This window comes from Microtus ochrogaster, chromosome 19, assembly GCF_000317375.1.
Source record: "Microtus ochrogaster isolate Prairie Vole_2 chromosome 19, MicOch1.0, whole genome shotgun sequence".
In the NCBI taxonomy this organism is placed as follows: domain Eukaryota; kingdom Metazoa; phylum Chordata; class Mammalia; order Rodentia; family Cricetidae; genus Microtus; species Microtus ochrogaster.
The window spans coordinates 31,089,606-31,112,780 of record NC_022021.1 but is presented as its reverse complement, the minus strand read 5'-3'; the positions used below and the strand labels follow the sequence as shown (position 1 = coordinate 31,112,780).

General features: G+C 39.9%; 1 protein-coding gene across 1 annotated transcript in view; it reads right to left on the bottom strand.

Annotated features, from left to right (window-relative positions):
• Positions 1 to 23,175, bottom strand: part of Adamts12 (ADAM metallopeptidase with thrombospondin type 1 motif 12) — a 238,375-nt gene that overhangs the window by 102,901 nt on the left and 112,299 nt on the right. Inside the window, exons 4-5 of the mRNA XM_005356634.3 lie at positions 8,227 to 8,423; positions 7,287 to 7,370 (exon numbers count right to left, since the gene is read on the bottom strand). Coding sequence (XP_005356691.1) covers positions 7,287 to 7,370; positions 8,227 to 8,423 — 281 coding nt within the window. The remainder of the gene's footprint in view (positions 1 to 7,286; positions 7,371 to 8,226; positions 8,424 to 23,175) is intronic.

Sequence of the window (23,175 nt, the reverse complement as noted above, 5' to 3'; positions counted from 1 at the left end):
AAGGAAGAAACAGTGCTTCCTTCTTTGTGAGCGGTTTGCCAGTGGGGCCCCACAGCCCACCAAGCATTGCAGGCTATTGCTAGCTTTCTCGGTTACCATCCAGAACTTGACCCTAAGACCTTCCTTCTGAAGACACCACATAACTTGAACCATAGAACATGGAATGCCAAGCTGATACTGACCTAGAAGCTTCATTTCTACTGCTTAGCTTTCCTAATGCTGGGAGGTGTTTTCCAAGCTACTGAGGGAGAAAAGCAACCATCAATATCACCCAATATAAAGCCCTGCGAGCTACAACCTGACAAAATATGCCCATGGGTGCGACAGTGACATAATTTTAATGGGAGTAATACGATCCATCTTCTGATTGGATCTAAGGCCTCCTCCATGAGATGGAATGCATACTTGGCACTGTTAATGGTGCTAAGTACCTGTGACCAGGTAGATTATGGGCCCTAGGGGAGAACACGATACTATTAGTTTGCTAGATGGACATAGTATTAAAATGACTCCAAATGACTTATTGCTATATTTGGAGATAATGCATTTCTCAACTCTCATCAGAGATGCTCCTTCTTGCTGTAGTTGGCAATTGTTATGTAGACCTTCAGCTGGGTCTGTGCAGAGAACGAGAAGTTGTGGACTATTCAGCCCCCGATGGAACCTACATATCACACCCCTCACCACAAAGCTCGCGATTTTCACTGAAGAAGGGGTGAAAAGACTGTTAAGAACAAAAAGTGGCAGATACTTTTGTGGCCCCTGATAGATCAAGCACTATCCAGGAGCTGGCCCCACTTTCAGGAGTAGCTGAGCCATAAAAACTGACTTGACATATCCTTCTTTTTAAAAAGGGGAAAATTCAAAGTTGTCTGGGTAGGGAAGTGAGGGCAGAAAGGATGGATCTGGAAGGAGTTGTGGAGCTAAGTGTGATCAAAACATATTGTGTTTAATTCTCAAGGAATGAATAAGAATAGTAACTTAAATAGTAAAAATTTATAACTTATTGTTAGACCATTATTTGCACTTAGGAAAGGTAAATATACAGTACAGAAACAGCTGCATAGACATAAGCAAAACAAACAAACAAAAAACCCCAAAGGCAAAAAGTACCTTTCTCTTTTAACTTCAATCTATTGCAAGAATAATACAGTTAAATACAAAATGTAAAATTATGAAACTTGGAGAACAGGATCAGACATGGTAACATATGCCTTTAACCTCAGCACCGAGGAGACAAAAGCAGGGGGATTACTGTGAGTTTGAGGCCAGCCATGTCTACACAGTGAGATCCTATCTCAAACAAAACAAAGAACAAAATGGCAGGAGAAAATCTTGGAGGCCTGCAGGAAGCTGTTCCTTTATATCTGTGACATTACAGTAACATTAAGTTGCTTGTTTCAGCGTTCATCCAAAACACACTTTTAACTTTTAAAATTCCCTTTCTTTAAAAGGTTTCCTCTTCCTAAGATGCTTTTCACTGCCCTTTTCGTCTGCTTGAACCTATCCTATCTCCAACCTTCCTTTAATAGGACATTTGCAGAAGGTCTTCTGTTCCCCTTTTGAGAAGCAGTTCCTGGCCATAGGACTCAGTTACCCACGGTGCGATTTACCTGCTGTGTCAGGTGAAGCGCAGCAGATTCTGCGCCTGTTTTCCTCCGCATGTGTCTGGGATTAGGGACTTGCGCCTCTCATTTCTCAGCCATTTTGTGTACCCTAAACACATCAGCTGGATTGTACAAACCAGGAATATGTATCATCTCTATTAAGTAATGAAGAAAAGGTAGAGTCAGAGGCAAATGCAGGCTTGTTGGTGAAAGGTTTGTGGTAAGGTAAGCAACTTGTTGGCGAGAGGGTTTGTGGTAAAGCAAAGGAGAGACTAGCTCTGCCGAGTAGGGGAGAGGAAGAAGCAAGGCACTGGCGTTTGAAAACAAAGCAGAAAAACTGTAACAACTTCTCTCAGGGACTAGGAATTACTGGGATATGATTCTCTGTGGCCACCTCATGCTTCCACCAATCATTTGAGCAAGGGCAACAAAAGCTTTGTTCTTCTCAAGGAGGTTACATGAAGCTGTGCTGTTCTGATTTCATTGGGGCATTTTGCATGGTCATGTGTGTACATGTTTATGAATGTCCACATGTGTATGGGTACATGTGTGTGTCAGGATGTGTGCACATATGTGTGCATCTGTGTGAAGACTTGATGTTTCTCCACCTGGAAGAAGTCAGTCACAGCTCACAAAGATGGCTCCAAGTGGGAGACAGGAAATGGTTTTGCAAGAGCATGGCTTTTGTTACCAACTGTTCTCTTTCTTTCTGAGCTATCCTCTAATGAAGAAACAATCTTCCATTAATCTCCCTGGGGATGCCTGGTAGCAGCTTTTGATGTGCTGCAGTCTGGCCACACTCTGCTAAGGACGCTTAGGCTGAGCAAACAGATAACGGGAAAAGAAGAGACAAGTGGATAGAAAGTAAAACTGGAATACCTCACGTGCATAAGAAATAAATCACATTATATCAGAGAAAAACTACTGCTCTAAAAGAAACGGCTCTAAAATTATTTGTCAATATCATTGACATTTAAAATGAAAAAAAATGATAGATTATTATAAATCCACACAACCACTAACTGAAATTTTCAAGAGTCAACAAGCTGTTGGTGCCACACTGAGTCCAACACTAAGTCACTCAGGAGATCAAGAGAAAATTCTCTTTCCTGGAGAAGTCTAGCAGATACCCTTATGTACTAATGTAAGTCTTATGTACTTGTAGAAGAATTTGCATTAAATAAACACACAAAATTACAGCTATGGTAGTTTCTGCTGAGAAAAACTGCAGTGCTTTGAGAGTCAGTAATGGAAGGTTCTCTCAGCAGATGGATACCTGTGCCAAAGCCATCTGAGCTGCAATAAGAAAACAGAATTAAAAGGAACATAACTGCTTCTAAGTGGGCCATAAGTACATTCCTACAACCTTAAACCCAGAAACAGAGAGTCAGGTAGAGATGGTGACATCCAAGCTAAGAAAGCATCACCTGATGGTGGGCTAACTGACTATGGGAGGGAGAAACACACGCGTCATGGTGGCTTCTACATCTCTAACTTCTTTACTTGGAGGGTCATGATGTCATAGACAGAAATAGGCAGCAGGAGAACAAGCCCATGTGAGTGGAAGTGGGCGGGTTTTCTTCTTTTGTTAATTGATTTGTTGTTTGATTTAGTGTGATATATATGTTTGACCATATGTGTATATGTACATGTTTTAGAGAATAGAGGTCTCCGATGAGCAGGTTTTCATTAGATACCTTCTTTCTCACCTTCATTATAATGGTTTGTGTTCTGTTCCAGTAAGATGCTTGATCTTCATTTGTGGTCCAGTATCAGGAATGTGCTCATTACTCTCAGATGTATAGTAACAGGTTAAACACTAAAGGAAGTGCTCACCTAGGTCCTTTCATGTGGAATATCCTCTCTGAATGCCTAATTCCTTTGTGCCCTCTAAAACCCCATTTAGAAATCCAAATATCCTCCCACACCACTGATACATACATATTTAACCTTTTGGTAATTTCAATTTGAAATTTTTATGTTTGTACTTTTGACAGGAGTCTCTGAATTCCTCAGGGTCAGGAAAAGAAATTTGTATTCATATTTATCTCATCAGTGAATAACACAGCACTTGTCATATGGTTGATGGAACATGGCAAAATGATGTGACATTTTAAGGACTGTGTGCTGAAGGCTAGCACAGCCCAGTCACTCACTCTGTCCTTTCTCCCATGTCTGCCTGCCACCCTGATTTTAGGTAGGTATCGAAACTCACGACTGTCAACGCTGTTTAAGTTGCTTCTTAGTAAAAGATGTGAAGAATAATTTGAACAATTTTCTGTGAATCAGGAAAAATGGGAATAGTGAATTGAAATTTGGTGTTAAGTTTTGAACTTTGTACGACTTAGAGATTTTATAAAACCTTGCACAGGTACCACCAGAGAGAATTGTTGCAATAGACAGCCAGTAACAAACAGATCCATAACTGGACCATGGGCATAAAGTAAGAGACACTGGAAGACTCAGTCCTAAATGGGATGTCTGCATCAACCACCTCCTCTCAAGGCCAACACATCTATGTGGAAGAGGAGGCAGGAAGATTGCAGGAGCCAGAGATGGTGGATGACTCCAAAGAAGTGGTTTCTTCCATACACCACAGAACTGATACATATATGAACTCACAGAGATTATTGACAGTATATAGAGAACCTGTACAGGTTCAAACCAGACAAAATCCTAGCAGGGGAAAGGGAAGTCAACTTTCCTAACCAAATTTCATATCGAACCAAGAAGCTATTTGCAATTGATACATATCGGGGAAAGGAAAATCAGTTTTCTTCAATGGAATGTCACTGGTATATCAACCATACTCCAGTGCAGGCCCCATGGCCAGGAGGAGTTGGTCAATACAAAACAGACTCCATGGTGTGTGTGTGTGTGTGTGTGTGTGTGTGTGTGTGTGTTTGCTTTTTGTTACTATTTTTGTATTCCTGGTTTTCTTTCTTTTTAGTATGTTTGTCTATTTTGATTTCCAATTTTTTCTTTTTGTTGTTTTCTTTTGAGAGAGAGAGAGAGAGAGAGAGAGAGAGAGAGAGAGAACATGGAGATGATCTGGGAGGAGCTGAGGGAGGGAAATGAATCCAATCAATGCATTGTATTAAAATGATTAGATTAACAACAACAACAAAAGCTTGCATAAGGACATTTGGCAGTGACAAGGGTAGAGGGCCACACTGTCTGCAGCAAACCATTTCTTGTGCATTCGCAAAATCAGAATTAGAAAGGGAAAACAATGCAATTGTAACTAATACAACGATGTAATGGTCCATAATATTCCCCTGAACAATGTCACTGGTGTGGCAAAGCAGCCAGCATTCAGTTGTTCTGATGATGCTCTTTCCTGCCTGTGCCTGGATCCTTGATCCTCGTAGTAATATTTTAAAGTGCTGTCTACAGTTCTGCTGGGACTCTGTAGGATAAAATTTTCCCTTCTCACACCTAGACCAACCTTCCTTGTATTGATTTGAAAATCCTTGGACACTCTGCACAACTGTATCCAAGTATGCCCACAAACTCAACCACTGTGAAGGAGAGAACATTAGTACTCCAAAATATCAAACCATAAATTTCAAAAAGTTAAAAGCAGAATTCTGTTTGCTTGTTCAGACAAGCCTAGGTCTTGCACCTATGGCAATCCTTCTTCCTTTACTAGTGTTATGATTGCAGGCATGAACTACAGTGTCTGGTTAAACATAATTCTTTTATGAATATATATTAGCATGTGTGAAAGACTCATTTAACTGACTGATGAAGAGACAAGCAAGATGGTAAAATTGGTAGAAAGACAGAGGCAAGAAAACAAACTAACACAGCTCCAGCAAGTGGAAAACATACTGGAGTGAGATTGTTAAACTATGTACAAGGTCAGTTAATACCTCACAAGCCAATAGAATCTCAATAGGCTTAAGGTCGTCTTTGGTGGACATATATCTACTTTATCTCTTCTGGACAGAAGCCGTTTGTACATCCCATCACTTTTCTACAAACCAGTATATAACTTCACCATATCTGAATCCTCATCAATAGCCTGTCACAACCAAAGTTCCATTCATAGAGGATCAGATAGACATTAGTAGGTATTTTTGCCTGCTTCCCAAGTTTTGAATAAATTTTATTAACAAAAGGATGACAGAAGAAGAAATATTATAGCAATGGAATTCCATGATGCTCCAAACATGCCCCAAGTAATGAAAAGAAATGGGGCTGGCTGGGAGGAGAGGGGAAAGGAACTGAGGCTTCAAAGATAGTTTTTAAAATATCTTTTTAATGGATGGTGGAGACTTGCACTGTTAAGAAAATAATTGCCTTTTCTGGCATTTGGAGCCACATCTCTTGCTAGAGATGTAAATAGGGTCCTTCTTATGTGTGTCAATATGCTTAAAAGGCATTTCATCAATTTGGTTGTTTCCTTCACTTACTGAATTTCACTTTGTACATTTGCTCATGTTCCATTCACTGTGTTAGGTACTGGGGATGTTGCAGAATAAAGAAACACCATTTCTGCTTGCACACTGCTACCTTCTCTAATAGTTGAGATACACAACGGAGCAAATAAACACAAAGAACCACAGTGAATGGCACAAGTGCTATCATCCCATGAAGAAGAAACAGGAAGAGGGGCCAGTTTTGAGTGGGTTGGACATTGAGAATTCCCTGAGGAGTTAGTACTCAAACAAAGGCTTACATGATGAGAAGTTGCTAGTCATGCGCAGAACCAAGGGAGGGATTTTTGAGATACTAGGATCGATAAGTACACAGCCTATGGTGCCAAAAAAAAAAAAATGCCTTGCATATTCTAGAACTCATTCAAGAGCTGGAAACAAGGGAGTGAACAGCATAAGGAAAAACTGAAAAGATGGAAGGATTAAGACCATAAAAGAACTCTGTAGACCAATGAAATCAGAATTGATGCTTTTTAAAAATGAAGTCTTGGGGGTTGAAGTTATTGTTTGAACTTGTATTTAAAATCATCCATTAAAGTTATATATAAAATAATTTTCCCAGAGAATATATTATGGGCAATTTGAGAATTCACAGTAGTGATCGAGGCAACATAAAATAAGACTTGAATCAACTTAATGATTGCAGAAATGGTGAGCGCTGGATATTTTTTGAACTCTGCTTTGGAGGTGGGACCACTATGGGCTTTGTTGTTGGATTTCAATAATACAATGAACAAATAAATAGATAAATAAATAAATAGATAAATAGATAAATAGAGAGGTCAGATATGATGGCACACACACTTAGGAGGCAGACACACAGGTTTCTATGTACATATATGCTTATATGTACATTAGCAACAACAGTTAAAGAATAGGGGATTATGAATATGGGGGTAGGAAGTGGTCATGGAAGGGCAGGAGGGAAGAGAGAAGAGGAGCGGAGAAATAATGTAATTATATCTTTCATTGTAAGACGGAAAAGAAAAAAATAAAACAAGGAAAAACCCATTAGTAGTAATGATAACTACCACCACAGGTGAGAAGAACTTAAATAGTTTTGAAACTCTTCCCCATCTCCCACTCAGGATTGCTCAAGTCCCAGGGAAAGAACTCAGAAATACTGTTTTCCTTCCCTTTGGATTGCAGAAAGACTATGCGCTTATCAAGAACTGTCCTAAAAGAGAGGGTGGAAATGGGATGGCTCCAGAAAGAACAGGAGGAAGCCCTTCCTTACCTCCTCTTCTTCAAGCAGAATGAGTCGAACCACAACAATGTGGACTGCATTGCCAATGCTTGGGTTATGAAACAACCCCGTCACCTGGAGTCAGAAACAGAAAGTCATTTAGTGTCGCCTGCATCTGTGTGTTTCCAGGGCTGGTCATTGGTGTCGGATAGCTAAGGTGGGGGTCTAATCCTTGATAAGATTAATTTCCTTCTTTCAGCAACTGTAATTTGTCTATTGCTCTTCATGGCTGATAGTTAAAACTTCCCAAGCACAAGTGTCTCAGCAGGACAGGTCGCCTACCCGGGAAGTAAAGCACAGCAATAATAAAAAAGGAAGCGTGACACTTGGTGCTGCAGTAGAAACTTATTCCGGTTCTAGCTCTAACTACCTTGAGGAAACCATGGTCAATTTCTTTGCCTGAGTTTTCTCATAGACTAAGACTAGCAGAAACGGAAAAAGCAAAGCCATCCTAAAAATACCAAGTCACTTGGCAAATAACAATACTCAGATATATGCAAGTGATGAATTATAAGTTTTCCCAGGGAAATTTTCCCAAGCACATTTTTAAGGAACAGACTAATTGTATGAAAGTCCATTACTATATAATGGGGCAAGTAATAGCTTTGTTCAAGAGTATGCATGCCAACACGTGTGTGTGTGTGTGTGTGTGTGTGTGCACGCATGTGTGTGTATGTATGTGTTTGTGTGAGTGGTGTATTATAAGAAGCAACAACAAAATCTCTTCTTATTTTTTTATCATTTTAAGACAGTTTATCACTACCTAGCCTAAGCTACCCTCAGACTTGCAAGCCCCCATCCCTGGCCTACCAGATTTGGAGACTGCAGGTTTGTATCACCATGCCTGACAATACTATTCCTTGATGAGGAAAGAGCATTTCTAAGGACATCTCCTTTGTCAGACACTGTCCCCTCGTGCAGTCTGACATACCATATTCATGATGGTGAGGATGTAGGACTCCACGTTCTCACTTCCGTGGTACTCAATCATCTTTGTGTCAGCCACCACGAGTGTCTCCACCCATCTGTCCTTGCTTATGGAGCGCCGGGAGAGGCTTCTTCTTGGCCAGTTTTTTCTCTCCCACTTCTCTCGCTGTAGCTCTAGCTTCTCAGAGTTACCTAGACTGTCTGAACATTAAAACAGAAGGCATAGTTAGTAACCAAATTATGTAAATCTAATGTGTATTATATGTAAAAACATTATTCACTTGTATTTGCTAAAACACAAGGCTGCGTGTTTAATGTCTGCCTAATGACATGCGAGTGCAATGTTCTTGTGTGTGTGTGTGTGTGTGTGTGTGTGTGTGTGTGTATGTGTGTGAAACGAACATAAGATCAATTTAAATGAACTTGAACACAATTACTCAAATTGGAATCTTATAGGGACATTCAAGAAGTGTTTCTTTTAAAATGTCATGGTTCATTTCAGTGAATAAGTCTTTCACTAATAAAAACATATTACAGGGATTTGTGGTGGGCACATCTGTAAACCCAGTTCCTTCAGAAGTTAAAGTAAAAGAATGGCAAATTCAAGGATATCTTGGGCTATCAAAGGGAGTACCTATTTCAATATAAAGTGTTAAAAGGCCAGGAGTATACTTTAGGACAGTGATCAAATACTGTCCTAATGTGTGATGCTCTGAGTTGAGTGTGTGAATATCCTCTCTCTCTCTCTCTCTCTCTCTCTCTCTCTCTCTCTCTCTCTCTCTCTCTCTCTTTCTCTCTCTCATGGGAGCTTTCTCTTTTGTGTTCTTTTTCTCTAAATTATTCATTGTCTACCATAGGCAAATCAATAAGTATATACTAGGACTAAAGTGTTGAATTTTAGCTTCATATATATTTGATGTACATATCCCTCTTTCCATTTTACAAGTGAGAAAGCTGATGCACAGAATACATACTAATATATTACCCAAATTACTAAGCCCATTCAGTCAATAAGCAACCAGGATTTTCTGTCTCACATTAATGCACTTTCATGTCTACTACAATATTCCTGTGAACATTGAAAAACACATAAGACTTGAGAAGATGCAAACTAGAAAAAAATTCAGAAGGTTCAGGGCATCCTCCTGACTCAAGAAACTGGAAATGACCCAAAGGATGACAGTCAAGTTATCAAGGTGATAGGCCTCCATATGAGAAACATTTGGTACATGAGGATCTTGGCTTGGAAAACTCAATCTAAATGATGCTCTAGAGTAACAAGGTTAATTGGAAAGAAGCTGTGTGCACTCACCCTTGAATGCCAGAATGCTGTAACATAGGCAAGGATCACATAACTTGAGAGAGGTCTACAGAAAATCAGAATGGAATAAAATCACTGCTTCACCCACTGGGAAGTGAATGCTCAGCCGGAAATAGTCAAGTCTAAGAGCTGCAGTGGACTCCGGCTTGTGGAGGCAATTGAGGAGAGGGCTTGACAGAGGAACTGAGCAAAAGGGGCTGAGCCAAAGGAAAGCTAACATCAGGGTGTCTTAGTTAGGGCTTCTGTTGTGATGAAGCACCATGTCCAAAGCAACCTGGGAAGGAAAAGGGTTTATACTTCCACATTGTAGTCCATTATGGAGGAAGTGAGGGCAAAAACTCAAACTGGACAGGGGCCTGGAGGCAGGAGCTGATGCCAAGGCCATGAAGGAGTGCTGCTTACTGGATTGATCAACATGGCTTGCTCAGCCTGCTTTCTTATAGAACTCAAGATCCCCACACCAGGGACAGCATCACCTCCAATGATGCTATCAATCACTAATTAAATATGTTTTCTAATGACCATCCGAGATTAGAGAATTCTTTTATATATGATGCTAAGCATTTGTTTATAGACCTATGTTGCAAATATGCTCAGCCAATGTGTGCTTTATCCACTGTATTTTGTCATAAATCAATTTTCATTTTAATATAAAATATTAATATTTTCTCTCGTGAAAAAAAAATTGCCTTACAGGCTTGTATACAGACTAATCTTATAGAGGTTCCCTCCTCTTAGATGACTTAGATATCAAGTTGATATAAAGCTATCTAGCACACCAGCCTTGGGTGTTTCCTTCCAGGAATCCAGTATTATCCATCTCTTGCCTGTCCCTTACCGATACCCTATAGCCCTTGAAGTAGCTGAATATGAGGGTTAAGAGGTAAACTTCATCTTCCCATCCTAATCTCTGTTGATCCATGCAGACTTAACCAGAGCACTCCCAGTGTATGAGAAGGTACTCACAGGCTCAGGGTATCCTGATTTTCTGGAAGATTCTCTCCTGTCCTGAACTAAAAGCTGCTTCTCTTAAATTTCTACTCATTAGAGCTTAGAAGCATCTAGCACAAGCTGTTCCCTGAGGCTCTGCCTCAGACCTTTAATAGAGACAGCTTTAGCCATTTCAATCCTGCTCCTCTGTTTTCTTGCCAGTGCCCAGAGGCTGGAGTAAACCCCTTAGTTTTACTGTCTATGTGAACGTGGCAAATATTAAACAATAGTGACGAAAGAAATGAAGACCACATAGGTCTGGGTCAAGCCAAATTCTGTAATTTTGGGTTTTGATTAAAAATACTGAAGTTGTACTCTTGGAAAAACAACCCTGGGTTATGTAAACATTGAAGGAAGTCCTGTGGGAGTTTAAAAACAGGGAGATGGTTAAATTCTCATCTGTGGTAGAATAATTTTCTACTTTCCTTCTCCAATTACTTTACATGGTGAAGTATGAATTTCCAAAGAAACCTCCGAATACTCATGACTCCTAACCTTCTTGCCCCTTCTCATGGGACTGTTCAAACTGCTGTTGTCAAGTCTGTGGAAGCCAGGCAGTCCGCCACACAAGCTCCCAGGTTTTGGAAGAGGCTTTAGGGGGCTTGGGTAAGGACAGGAATCCTACCCACTTTATTAGATGTAGCCCCTCTTTCTCTTGATTCTCTGCATCTTGAGAATGTGCTCCTCAAAACTGTAAGAATGCCCAGTGCTTTCCACCGAGCTCAAGTATTGGGGTGACCAATACAGGAGATTCTTTTAGTTAGCATTTTTATTAGCATTAATTAGTTATATACAGTGAGCTTAATTAGGAACTTTTTATGCGTGTATGTAATTATTTTGATCCTATTTACCCTCAAAATGACTTGTTTCTGTCCCCCCTACTGGTCCACTTCTGCTTTCTAATTGGTCCCTCATCCTCTTTTTTTTTTCTTTATCAGACCCCCCCCCCTTCATTATTCTCATCCCTCTAGGGAATAAGAATTAACACATGGTATTCTGGGGACTATGCCACCTTTAAACTCTTGCTCTTCCACTTCCTTGGTGGATTTCCTTAATAACAAGTTTTTTTGTTTGTTTATTTTGGTTCCAATAGGAACCTTCACAAAGAAAAGAAAAAACCCAAGGAGGAAGCATGAGCTCCTTGAGAATCAGGTCATAGATGTCTCCTTCCTGTCCATAAATAAGGCATCACCTCCATTTCCAAATAGCTCTCTCATCGAGAGCAGGCATCTGTAATCTAAAGAAACATAGCAGTGACTTAGAACGCTCCCCTTCTTAGGCTGTTATGTCTGGAAAGTTGCATCTCCCCTAATGAAGCGCCACGCAGCACAGCATTGCTAGCTCTAAAACCAAAGCAAGTCTCAGTGTCAAGAGAAGAGTGTACTCAGGTACCAACATGGGTTTCTTTCACATACTGACAACTCTGCATTCCATACAAAAGGTAATTGTGCAGAATTAAGCCCTTTTTGTGAACACATTCAGCAGAAGAAACTCACTGGTGAGAACTAAGAGACCATAAAAAGCTTCTCATATTGTTATGGGTGAGGTGTGAATGTCTTCATTACTCAACAATTCTTCAGTCACGGAGCTACAGGCAGACTGTCAACAGTGTTGGGTCCATGGTTAAGCATGTGGGATTCATTACCCACTCTGTTGACTATTTAGCTTTTTGTCTTTCTGTTGCCCCCAGTTGCCTTCTCCACATCTGGTCTTCATTGCGAGAAATGTGTCAGCGCATTTCTCTAAGAGGGAGAGGGTAGGAGAGGGGAAAACACATTTGGGGCTAGACATCGCATCAGTTGGATTGCTTTTCCTCACCAGAGTTGGCAATGAATGAGATGGGCAATTTATCAAACAATAATGTATCCAATCGTCCCATATTCTCATCTCATTCTGATCACTGACTATCTGAAGGGATCTTAAAATGTCTCTTTTGTTTGTGTTCTATTTAAAGATGGTGTTTATGAAGCTTTACAATGTCCATGATCTCCTTCTTCCTCTCTGATGTATTCTCAGTGAAGGACAGTGGCAATCAGGGCTCTGGAGATGGATATTTCATTGGATTTTTTTTTTCTAGCGCTTTTACGTTCTGCTCCCACCTCAGCCTGAAAGGAGGGTATTTATTTAAGATGTCTATGAACTACGAATGTTTAGGCTGAGGCTGCCTCTCTTGTTTATCTTCAGACAGCTGTGTTCACTTCAAAGATGACCGGTTCAGAGGGCCAGATAGCAAATTACCTAAGGCTAAAAACATTTTTGAGCCACAGCGAGTGAAGCAAACTTTCTCTGGAATGAAAATGAGCATCCTAGAGGGGGCACCTGGAAGTATGGCCTGAGCCAGCTTGAAGAGATCAATACCACTGGCTGGGTAGTGGATGCACACACTAGCACCACTGGAACTCTGCTACAAAAGGCCATGGTCTACTTCCTGCCAGGAAGATGGTTGGCAAGCGTGTGCCACAGCATAAAACTAACAATTGCACATGGGCAGAAGAAACCTTTGTTTGCTCAGCTCAGAGAACACAAGAGCTGGTAGCAGCCTCAAGGATGGTGTCATGTAGTGATTTAAAACTATGCTCCTTTGTGGAGTCTCCCTGGATGCTACCCACCATCTCATGACCATGGATGGTGTCAAATAATGAATTGGCACTATGTTCCTCTGTGGAGTCCCCCTGGATTCTATCCACCATCTCCTGATCATGACAGCTTTGGAGATCTTTTGATGATTCTTTCTTTTAAAGGGAGGGCTAAAGCAAACATTTAAAGGAGAAATTAAATCTCATGTCCTTATTACACAGAGAAAACAATGAGAAAACAACCAAGGTTGAGGGACTTCTAGGGTTAGGATTCACCAATGCTGCAGGCTATGCCTACAGGGATGGGGAGTGACTAATAGCAGGTACAGAAATGTGACATCAGTTCCCACCAACCCCAGACACCCTTCTTTTATTCTTTTACCCTAAGAATATAGAGCCCTCTTCTCCCAAGAGCTCACTCCCAAAGATGGGATCAGCGCAACTTCTCTGAGGAGTACTTGTCTTGGCTCTACAAGAAGACCAGGATGTTGTCCCTACAGATTTACCACTAAAGGAACATTAGTTACTTATTGAGCTGCCCCAGCCAGATGACCTACAGGCATGCATGGGGATGGCGTGGATCAAGTCGGCTGAGACACGGTTGTTTCTTACTCCTGTTCATTCCTTGGGCAATTGTGAACCAATTATTTTAACTCTTTACACTGTAATTTGAGGAGAGGTGATGCACTGTTAACTCCACTCTCATCTCCAGGCCAGTAACAAAATGGAACTCACTGTGGATCAGCTAAAATGTCAGCTCTGCGACTTATTTTCTATGTCGTGAGAACTATCCAGAAGCCTCAGGGGCCAGGCTGCTGTCATCTTTGTTAGAGCATTTGACCTTATCTATCCCTCTCTCTCTTCCCTTCCTTCTCCCCCTTCCTCAGCACCTCATCACTATTTTACTATCTGTATCATAAGAGGTTTATTTTAATATTTTATATTATTGACTTAGGTATTTTGCATATGTCTGTGTATGACATGGTAATCATATGGAGGTCAGAGAAAGGTTCTCTCCTTCCATGTGGACTAATTATCAAACTCAGGTTGATAGTCTTGTCAAAAAGCACCTTTACCTGTTTGGCTATCTCATCATAATCAAGTACTTCATTATTTAAAATGTTCTTTGCCCAGAATTCTTAGGTTTCCCATACTAAAGTAGTTGTCAGATACTACAAAATATCTAGTCGGCAATATTTTGTGTCATTTTTCACAATGTTTCACTATGTTTACAAAATTGCATATTTACTTTACAAAACATTTTTGTGACATCAGATATGAGAGAGAGAGAGCCTGGTGTTGGTGGTGCATGCCTTTAATCCCAGGACTAGGAAGGCAGAGGCAGGCGGATCTCTGTGAGTTCAAGGCCAGCCTGGTCTGTAAGAGCTTGTTCCAGGACAGGCTGCATTGCTACACATAGAAACCCTGTCTCAAAAAAACCAAAAATAAAAAGAAAGAAAGGAAGAAAAGAAAGAAAAAAGAAAGAATGGAAGAAAGAAAGAAAGAAAGAAAGAAAGAAAGAAAGAAAGAAAGAAAGAAAGAAAGGGTAGAGAGCACAATATAATTTGTTGGCATATTTTCTAAGCAGTCTAGAGGTGCTGAGTATAGTTGTTTAAGCCCTCTGGAATACCACAGACCTGACAAGGGAAGTCAGAGCAAGGGGAACAGAGAGGGTTCAAATAATAATACTCAGGGACTTTATGTTCTCAGCATTTATGGGTTATTTTTATTTGGGAATATAAGAGCCTCCTTGTCCCTCAGGAGAAAAGAAATTCTGCAGTTGGTTTCCATGTAGTAAAGGTCAAAATGATACTATAACCAAAAACTATATGACTCTTTTTACAAAGCAAAGGCAGGCCTTGCTCTACTACTAAACACGGTAAATATGGTTGCTTTGCGACTGTTAACTTCTTTACTTCAATACTCTGTGGTTCACATATTGCTCTTCGGCTTGGATCAGTTTACTGGTGTAGACTCAGCATCTTCCCTTGAGGAAAGACTTCACCCAAGAACTGGATCATGTCTCAGGGACTTGTGTAACTCAAGACTCAGCACAGGACCTGGACGCTTTTGAGTACCACAGCACACTCATTGATTTGTAAATCCCAAGTAGGTTAAACAGCTGTGCTCAGACAATGATAACAACCAGGGGGACAAGACATTAGACCCAGCAGAGTTCTCTGGCTGGTTTCAAAGAGACACCAAGTCTCCCTCACAAAGGCCAGATCAGCCTGGGGACCAGAGGCTGATGAAGAGCTGTAACTGTTGCCTAGCAATTTCCTCTGAGCAAAAACATTCTACATTAGAGGGAAGACACTCATGACTCATGGTGTTCAGGAGGGAGGTGAAGTGCTCCATCCTGGAGCGAAGTTCCTTAAAACTCAGGAAACAGGCTAGGCAGTGGTGGCACATGCCTTTAATCCCAGCACTCGGGATGCAGAGTCAGGCAGATCTTGGTGAGTTCGAGGCCACCCTGGTCTACAAGAGCTAGTTCAGAACAGGCTCCAAAGCACAAACACTGTCTCAAAAAACAAAAACCTCAGGAAGTAAGCAACTCAAAAGCTTCAAGATGTTCCTGAAACTTACCAGATGTACGAGGCCTTTCTGTACCCCAGGTTATGTAACAGTAAGGACAGCAGGAAGATACTCTCAGAGCATCTGAGCTGCCTGAAGAGGTGCTCTGCAACGTGTCTAGCAGCCTAAAAGCTACGCAGTGACCTCTGGCTTTGCAGCTTTCATGAGCTGTCATCCACGCAGGGGTGAACTTTCGGAAATGCAGCAGCCTTTGAATTAATTCTTGTCCTCTAAGTAATCCAAAGAAACTGATTGGCTCACCAAGCAGGACTTTGATGGCACCCTTACTTTGTCCTGTTGTCCGTTCCCTATTGGGGTGAACAATTGTTCATGTTGCCCCAGGAATAGTGTCACATGATACATGTCAGCACTGGGCATGCCCTGAGACTTCCTTCTCCTTGCCTCTCCACCTCTGTCTTCTTTTTTTTTTTTAAGATGGTAAGTTTTTAATCTACTATATGGGTAATTTCTTTTTTTGTTGTTTCATTGGTCAAATTTATTAAAATATATAACAAAGTCACCCCTAAATGATATCTTAGAATTGTTTCCAGAAGAGGTTTGAGCTCATGGGCACTTTTTTTCCCCATGATATTTATTGAACTCTACATTTTTCTCTACTCCCCTCCCTGCCTCTCCCCTCCCCCCTTCAACTCCCTCCCAAGGTCCCCATGCTCCCAATTTACTCAGGAGATCTTGTCTTTTTATACTTTCTACTTCCCATGTAGATTATATCTATGTAAGTCTCTCTTACTGTCTGTATTGTTGTCTAAGTTCTCTGGAATTGTGGTTTGTAGGCTGGCTTTCTTTGTTTTATGTTTAAAAACCACCTATGAGTGAGTCCTTTTGTACCTGGGTTACCTCACTCAAAATAATGTTTTCTAGTTCCATCCATTTTCCTGCAAAATTCAAGCTGTCATTATTTTTTCTGCTGTGTAGTACTTTATTGTGTAAATGTACCACTTTTTTTTTTAAATCCATTCTTCAATCTAGGGGCATTTAGGTTGTTTCCAGGTTCTGGCTATGACAAACAAAGCTGCTATGAACATAGTTGAACACATGTCCTTGTGACACGATTGAGCATCCTTTGGATATATACCTAAAAGTGATATTATTGGGTCTTGAGGAAGGTTGTTACCGAATTTTCTGAGAAATCACCACACTGTCACAGTCAGGGGTTGGCTATGATGGGAATCTGGATCCCACACTGAACTGACCCATCTTCAACTGTCCTGGACGATGCCTCGCTCACTCAGAAATATTAATTAATTCAACATATGAATTTGATGATCTAAGTGTTCTCATAGTGATTCATCTGTAGCTCCTTCCTCAAACTAGGTTTTACATGACCGACCATCTACTCCCTCCAAGCCCCAGTTCCACAAGAGAGTGCTGATAATAAACATTAAAAGTCCACAAAACCCCAGGTCAAAGTCAGGCAAATTCTGTGCCCTAAAGCAGATGATATTCCATAAGACATAAGACATGTTTCTGGACAAGAGTAATTAGAACTAGAGGAGCAAACTGGTATCAATACTATGTAAAGAATCTCCAAAAAAACAAACAAGGAACTCTCCAGAGAAAAATAATCAAAAGATATGAAGAGAACATATGACACACCAGAAAAGCATGCAGAAAGATAATTTGTCATTGTTAGCTATCAGGAGTGAGTGAGTGAGTGAGTGAGTGTGTGTGTGTGTGTGTGTGTGTGTGTGTGTGTGTGTGTGTGTGTGTGTGTGTGGTGCATGTGCCACAGGGAACATTAATATCAAAGAAACACAGGCTATCAACTTGAGAGTGGGAAAAGGACCATGGGAGAGGTTGGAGGGAAGAAAGAAAAGGGGAAGATGATGTAATTGTATTCAACTAAAGCAAGGGGAAAAAGCACAATGAGGTATTACTACACATTTACCAGAAAGGCTAGAGACAAAGAGAAAGACCCAACATCAGTACTGTTAAGGATGTGGGAGCTGGGGTCTCTCACATGCTTCAACTATAAAACGGCACAGTTATTCTGGAAAACAATTTGACAACACCTTATAAAAATCCACATTCAATTGCCATATGGGTCAGAGACTAGTGGGCATTTCTTCCAGAGAAATAAACATGTACATTAATGTAAAAGAATATAATTGGTGACTATAGCATTTCCAGCATGACAATCACAACCTGAGGTGTGGTTTAAACCATTATAGTGCAAGGAAGACTCAGCAACAGAAAGTAGAACTACCCTTCAGAAAATTATTATTACTGAAGCAAGTCATTCCTTGAAGGGTTACTTTAAAATGAGTGGTTCCCAGAAGTTAGGACATAGAAATAGAAAGCCATAGCAAGAAGGCTCATATGACTTTCAATAGCAGCCTCATCAGGGTAGAGTTCAGTATATGGACTGTTTATGCACAAAACTACTCATTGGACCAAACTACAGAGGACTAATTGACAAACACTAAAGGACCAAACTAGAAGACTGCACAAGTTCTTGGTGGCTTCTGTTAGGGTCAGTGTCCCGATGACTTGAGACTGTTACTAGGGTTTCACAAGATGCTGCTACTGGGATAAACTGAGTGGAGGGTTCATGAGATTTCCTTATTATATTTACTGCTGTTTATAAATCTATAATTAGTTAAATCAAATTTTCATTAAGCAATGTCCAAGCTCATACAAAAACTATAACTAACTGTCCTAATATCTAGTCCAGAGCCAATGGCTCTCAGCACTACCACTGAGACCTGGAGAGTCCTGACCTTGGATTTGTCTTTCTTATTTGAGTAGGCTGAGAACCAAGAACATCAGCCTCAGGACTGAAGATGTGGTGCACCAAGTAGCATGATAGAATCACCATACAAAATATAATCCCAGGTCTGGAAAAACATTTATATAACACACTGATCATTTGAAACAGGATAAGTTTAACTAATACTGTTTGGTTACAACATGTCCTGGCTGTATTTTCATCTGTGAGGCAATTCTCCCCAGGATCTATTTCCCAACATCTGGCTCTTAGAACCTACAACCTCTTCTGGATATTACAGTGGGAGGAGACTGCAACTCCTTTCCAAAATCTCTATCTTCCTTCCATCCAATTCGAGCTGTGGCTGACTGCACCTTTTTTTCAGTAAATGCGATCTGATGACCTCCACATCTCTACATAAAGAGTAGATCACAGATCATATCCTCTGGGCACTGACAACTGATCCCCACAGCCTAGCCCAATTCCAGGATCAGTTCTGATAAGCCACTCAATTCTTAATATTTAGAGTTACTGGAAGGCTTTCCTTGGACCTTAAATATTCAAAATATAACTTAAAACCAAAGAAAATAAAGCTCACCCAGGCCAGGGCAAAGACGTTTTAAAATTGCCGTATACCATAGAAGCAAACATCATACATGACGAGACCTTTCAGATAACCACAGAGGTGGACCTCTTCACCCAGGCCCTTTGCAAACTAGAAATGAACTTGTGGGGACTCAGGTGGAAGACACAAAGCACATGTGACTGGCAGCACAGCTCCCTGCCACCTACCTTAAGCCATCTGAAATGAAGATGGAGAAATCTCCTCAGCCACAAATCCTAAAAATCCCTGTCACCTTGCCTTTCCCAGGTTTCCGATAAATGTCAACTTGAAGAAAAACACTGGCGGCAACCTTCAGGGACTCTCGTACCTGCATTGGCTCCAATGGATTTTCTGAGCAATCACAGAAGGTTAAAAACCTCAAGTCTCCCCTACTTATTTCACAGAGGAACCACTATTAACAGGACACTAATTGACAACAAGTAGAGCCTTAAAAAGCATGCCGGTTCTAGCAGGACATAACCAGAAGCCATCTGTCCCTTTCCTCCTTAGGAGTGAAAGAAAACTGACCAAATGGGAAAGGTATTTATTTACATGAAGCAATGTTGAGCTTCTAGAATCAGTCCAGCTTCTACAGTTTGCCATAGGATTTTCTGTTGTTGATCATGGTTCTAAGGATGCAAAGACTGACAAATGTCATCTCAACCACCAAAGAAACCTGCATATCTTTCTAAGCTGTCGTATGGGATATTTCCCATCATCTTCTGGGGTTTTAAATGCCAAGGATATAGGATGGCACAGACAAGGAAGAGTCTAAATTAAACATGAGTGTAAATTAACTGTCACTTTGTGCAGATGATGTGATAGTATACATAAGTAACTCCAAAAGCTCTATTTGGGAACTCCTACAACTGATAAACACCTTCAATAATGTGGCAGGATACAAGATTAACTAAAAAAAAATAGTAGTCCTCCTACACACACAAATGATAAATGGGCCTAGAAATAAATCAGAGAAACATCACCTTTACAATGACCACATATATAAAATATCTTGTGGTAACCAAACAAGGGAAAGACCTCTATGACAAGAACTTTAAGTTTCCAAAGAAAGAAACTGAAGAAGACATCAGAAAATGTAAAGATCTCTCATGCTCTTTGATAGATGGGATTAACATAATAAAAATGGTAAACAATCTATAGTTTCAATGCAATCCCCATCAAAATCCCAACACAATGTTTCAAGGCATTAAAATAACATTACTCAACTTCATATGGAAAACAAAAAATAGCTAAAACAATCCTGTATAATAAAGAAACTGCTGGAGGCATCACCATCCCTTACTTCAAGCTCTACTATAGAGCTATAGTAATAAAAACAGCTTGATATTGGCATAAAAACAGACACGTGGATCAATGGAATCAAACTGAAGATCCTGACATTAATCTATGTACATATGGGCACCTGTTTCTTGATAAATAAGCCAAAAAAGTACAATGGAAAAAGAAGAACATCTTCAACAAATGGTTCTGATAGAACTGGATGTTAACATGTAGAAGACTGTAAATAGATCCATAACTATTATTGCCTTGCACAAAACTCAAGTCCAAGTGGATCAAGGTCCTCAACATAAAGCCAGTTACACTGAGCCTGATAGAAGAGAAAGTGGGAAGTAGCCTTGAACACATCAGCACAGGATACTACTTCCTAAACAGAACACCCGTAGCACAGACACTGAGAACAACTCTCAGCAAATGGAACCTCCTGAAACTGAGAAGCTTCTATAAGGCAAAAGACATGGAAAATAAGATAAAATGACAGCCTACAGAATGGGAAAAGAGCTTCACCAACCTCACATCTGACAGAAAGCTAATCTCTAATATACATGCACACACACACACACACACACACACACATAGGAAATTAGACAATAAAATAACAATAATCTAATTAAGAATGGGGTGGAGAACTAAGCAGAGAATTCTCAACAGAAGAAACTCAAATGGCCAAAAGACATTTAAGGAATTGCTCAGCATCCTTAATCATCAGGGAAATACAAATCAAAATGACACTGAGATACCATTTTATACCTGTCAGAATGACTAAGATTAAAATTACGAAGGACAGCTTAGGTTGGAGAGGATGCAGGGTCTGAATATCACGTATTTTTAAGCACAGAGTTCATCAAGGACTATCTCATGGAACTCTACAGTTAGTAAGCCATGACATCAGTACCCATCTAGCACAAAGAGAGCCATTTCAGATGATGTTAAAATGTGACTTAAGTTTTCTGTCTGTAAACTGAGGTTAGTAAGATATGTCTATGTCTAAAATAGAACCCTGTATAAAATAAATACCAAATAGATGTCAATCTATAACATCCCCAAAGCCTAATGCTCCTTTAAACTAACCCTGCCTTCTACCTACCCAATGTCCCAGCCCTACCTCCTCTCTCTCTTCCTCAGTCCCTTGTCTATTTATTTTTATTTCTTGACTATTTCTATATGCTGTTCATTCTGCATGAAATTCCCTTCCTTCCCATTCATTTTATTAATTTCCGGTCTCTTATCACTTGCCTGATCAATGCTTGGCAGATTTCTCTCCTGTGAAGTTGCCATTGTCAAATTATAATTAGTGGACACTTCATGGGAAGACATTGACATTATTAAATTATTGAAAGCTCTTGTTTCTCATTATTTATCTTATACATTTATCTCAGTAAACATGGTTGGTTCTTGCTTTCAAAACTATAGCTTTGCCAAATAGTGATTTTTTTTATTTCTACTATTTTATTCAAATTTTAATAGGAATCCCACTGGGAGGAATAATTGTCTTTTCACCATCATTCTTAAATGATGAATTTATAAAATATGGATATTTATTTCCATATTAATTTTATTGGATAGATTATAACCCCGTGTTCACTCTATTTCACGGTTCAAGTGGCTGAGCTTTGGCTACTGAGGACTCACTTAATTTACCCCTAAAATCTGTCAACATGAGCAACACTTTTACTGTCTGGTTCCATATTCATTTTGTATTTCCTGAGCCATCCATGAATTCATACACTTATCTCATAAAGTCTGTTTCCTTTCCTAGAGAAAGGAATTGTTATTCTCCAGTCTCTGCCCCTTCAACATGTCCCACTCCTCTGCACCAGCACAATTGGCAAGAGGGGTATAAGAAACTGAGATCTGTGTGCTGGATATGATCATATTACTGGATGACATTCTTTTTTACTCTCCCAAGAGAAATCTAGGTAATATATGTACATACATAATACATACATACATGTTTGAATACATACATATGTGTATATACCACAAAGTGATCTGGAAACAGCAGTTTCATGTGATATTATAATATGACTTCAGTTTTCTCTCTGCAGAATGAGATTGGCAAGGTATGTCTAGCAAACACACCTTGGTGCATCAAGAACCCAGCACACAATAATAAATACTAAATAAATGCCAACTCCTTGTTATGGCAAAGCCTACACTCTTCTTTAAACTATCTCTGTCTCTTGCCTTTTCAACTTCCCAGCCCTGCCTCAAATGAGTGTGTGTGCAAATATACTAACTAGTCTGTACTTCTCTATATAACTCTCTCTATATATGAGTTCATGCTGATATATATGAATTATGTAGACACCCCTGATTCTAATCCATCACCAAACAGTTTATGTAATACTTCCTCATTTCTTTGTATTTCTTTTCTCAGCTTTTGCAAACCTTATTTCTGCAGCCTACAATATATTTACGTTTTTCCTTAGTCCTTCAACACATTAGGTTTGAGAATTACTAACATTTAGAATTACTGACATCTGACACCTCTGCACAAGATCAAGTTCACTAACTGGAGAACACTATTTCTATACAACCTTTCTGTTAGCTTCACAACGTGGTCAGAACTGCTGCATGAACCTAAGTGAATTTGTTACTGCTGTGTGTTAATGTGATTTATCTGTGGTGCAATTAGATGTATCTGCTCCTATTTGTTTTCTGTTTTCATTCAAACTGTATCTTGATGTGTCTTAATTGCTTGAGAATTTAAAAAAAATAACTGTATAGTATTGAACTAAAAACTTATCCATCAACATAGAATTATACTCAAAAGAGGAAAAGGATTGTATGGTAATTTAGCAAGACGTCTGTGTAGAAACTTAAGCTATGTTGCAATTAAACTACCATGAAAACAATAT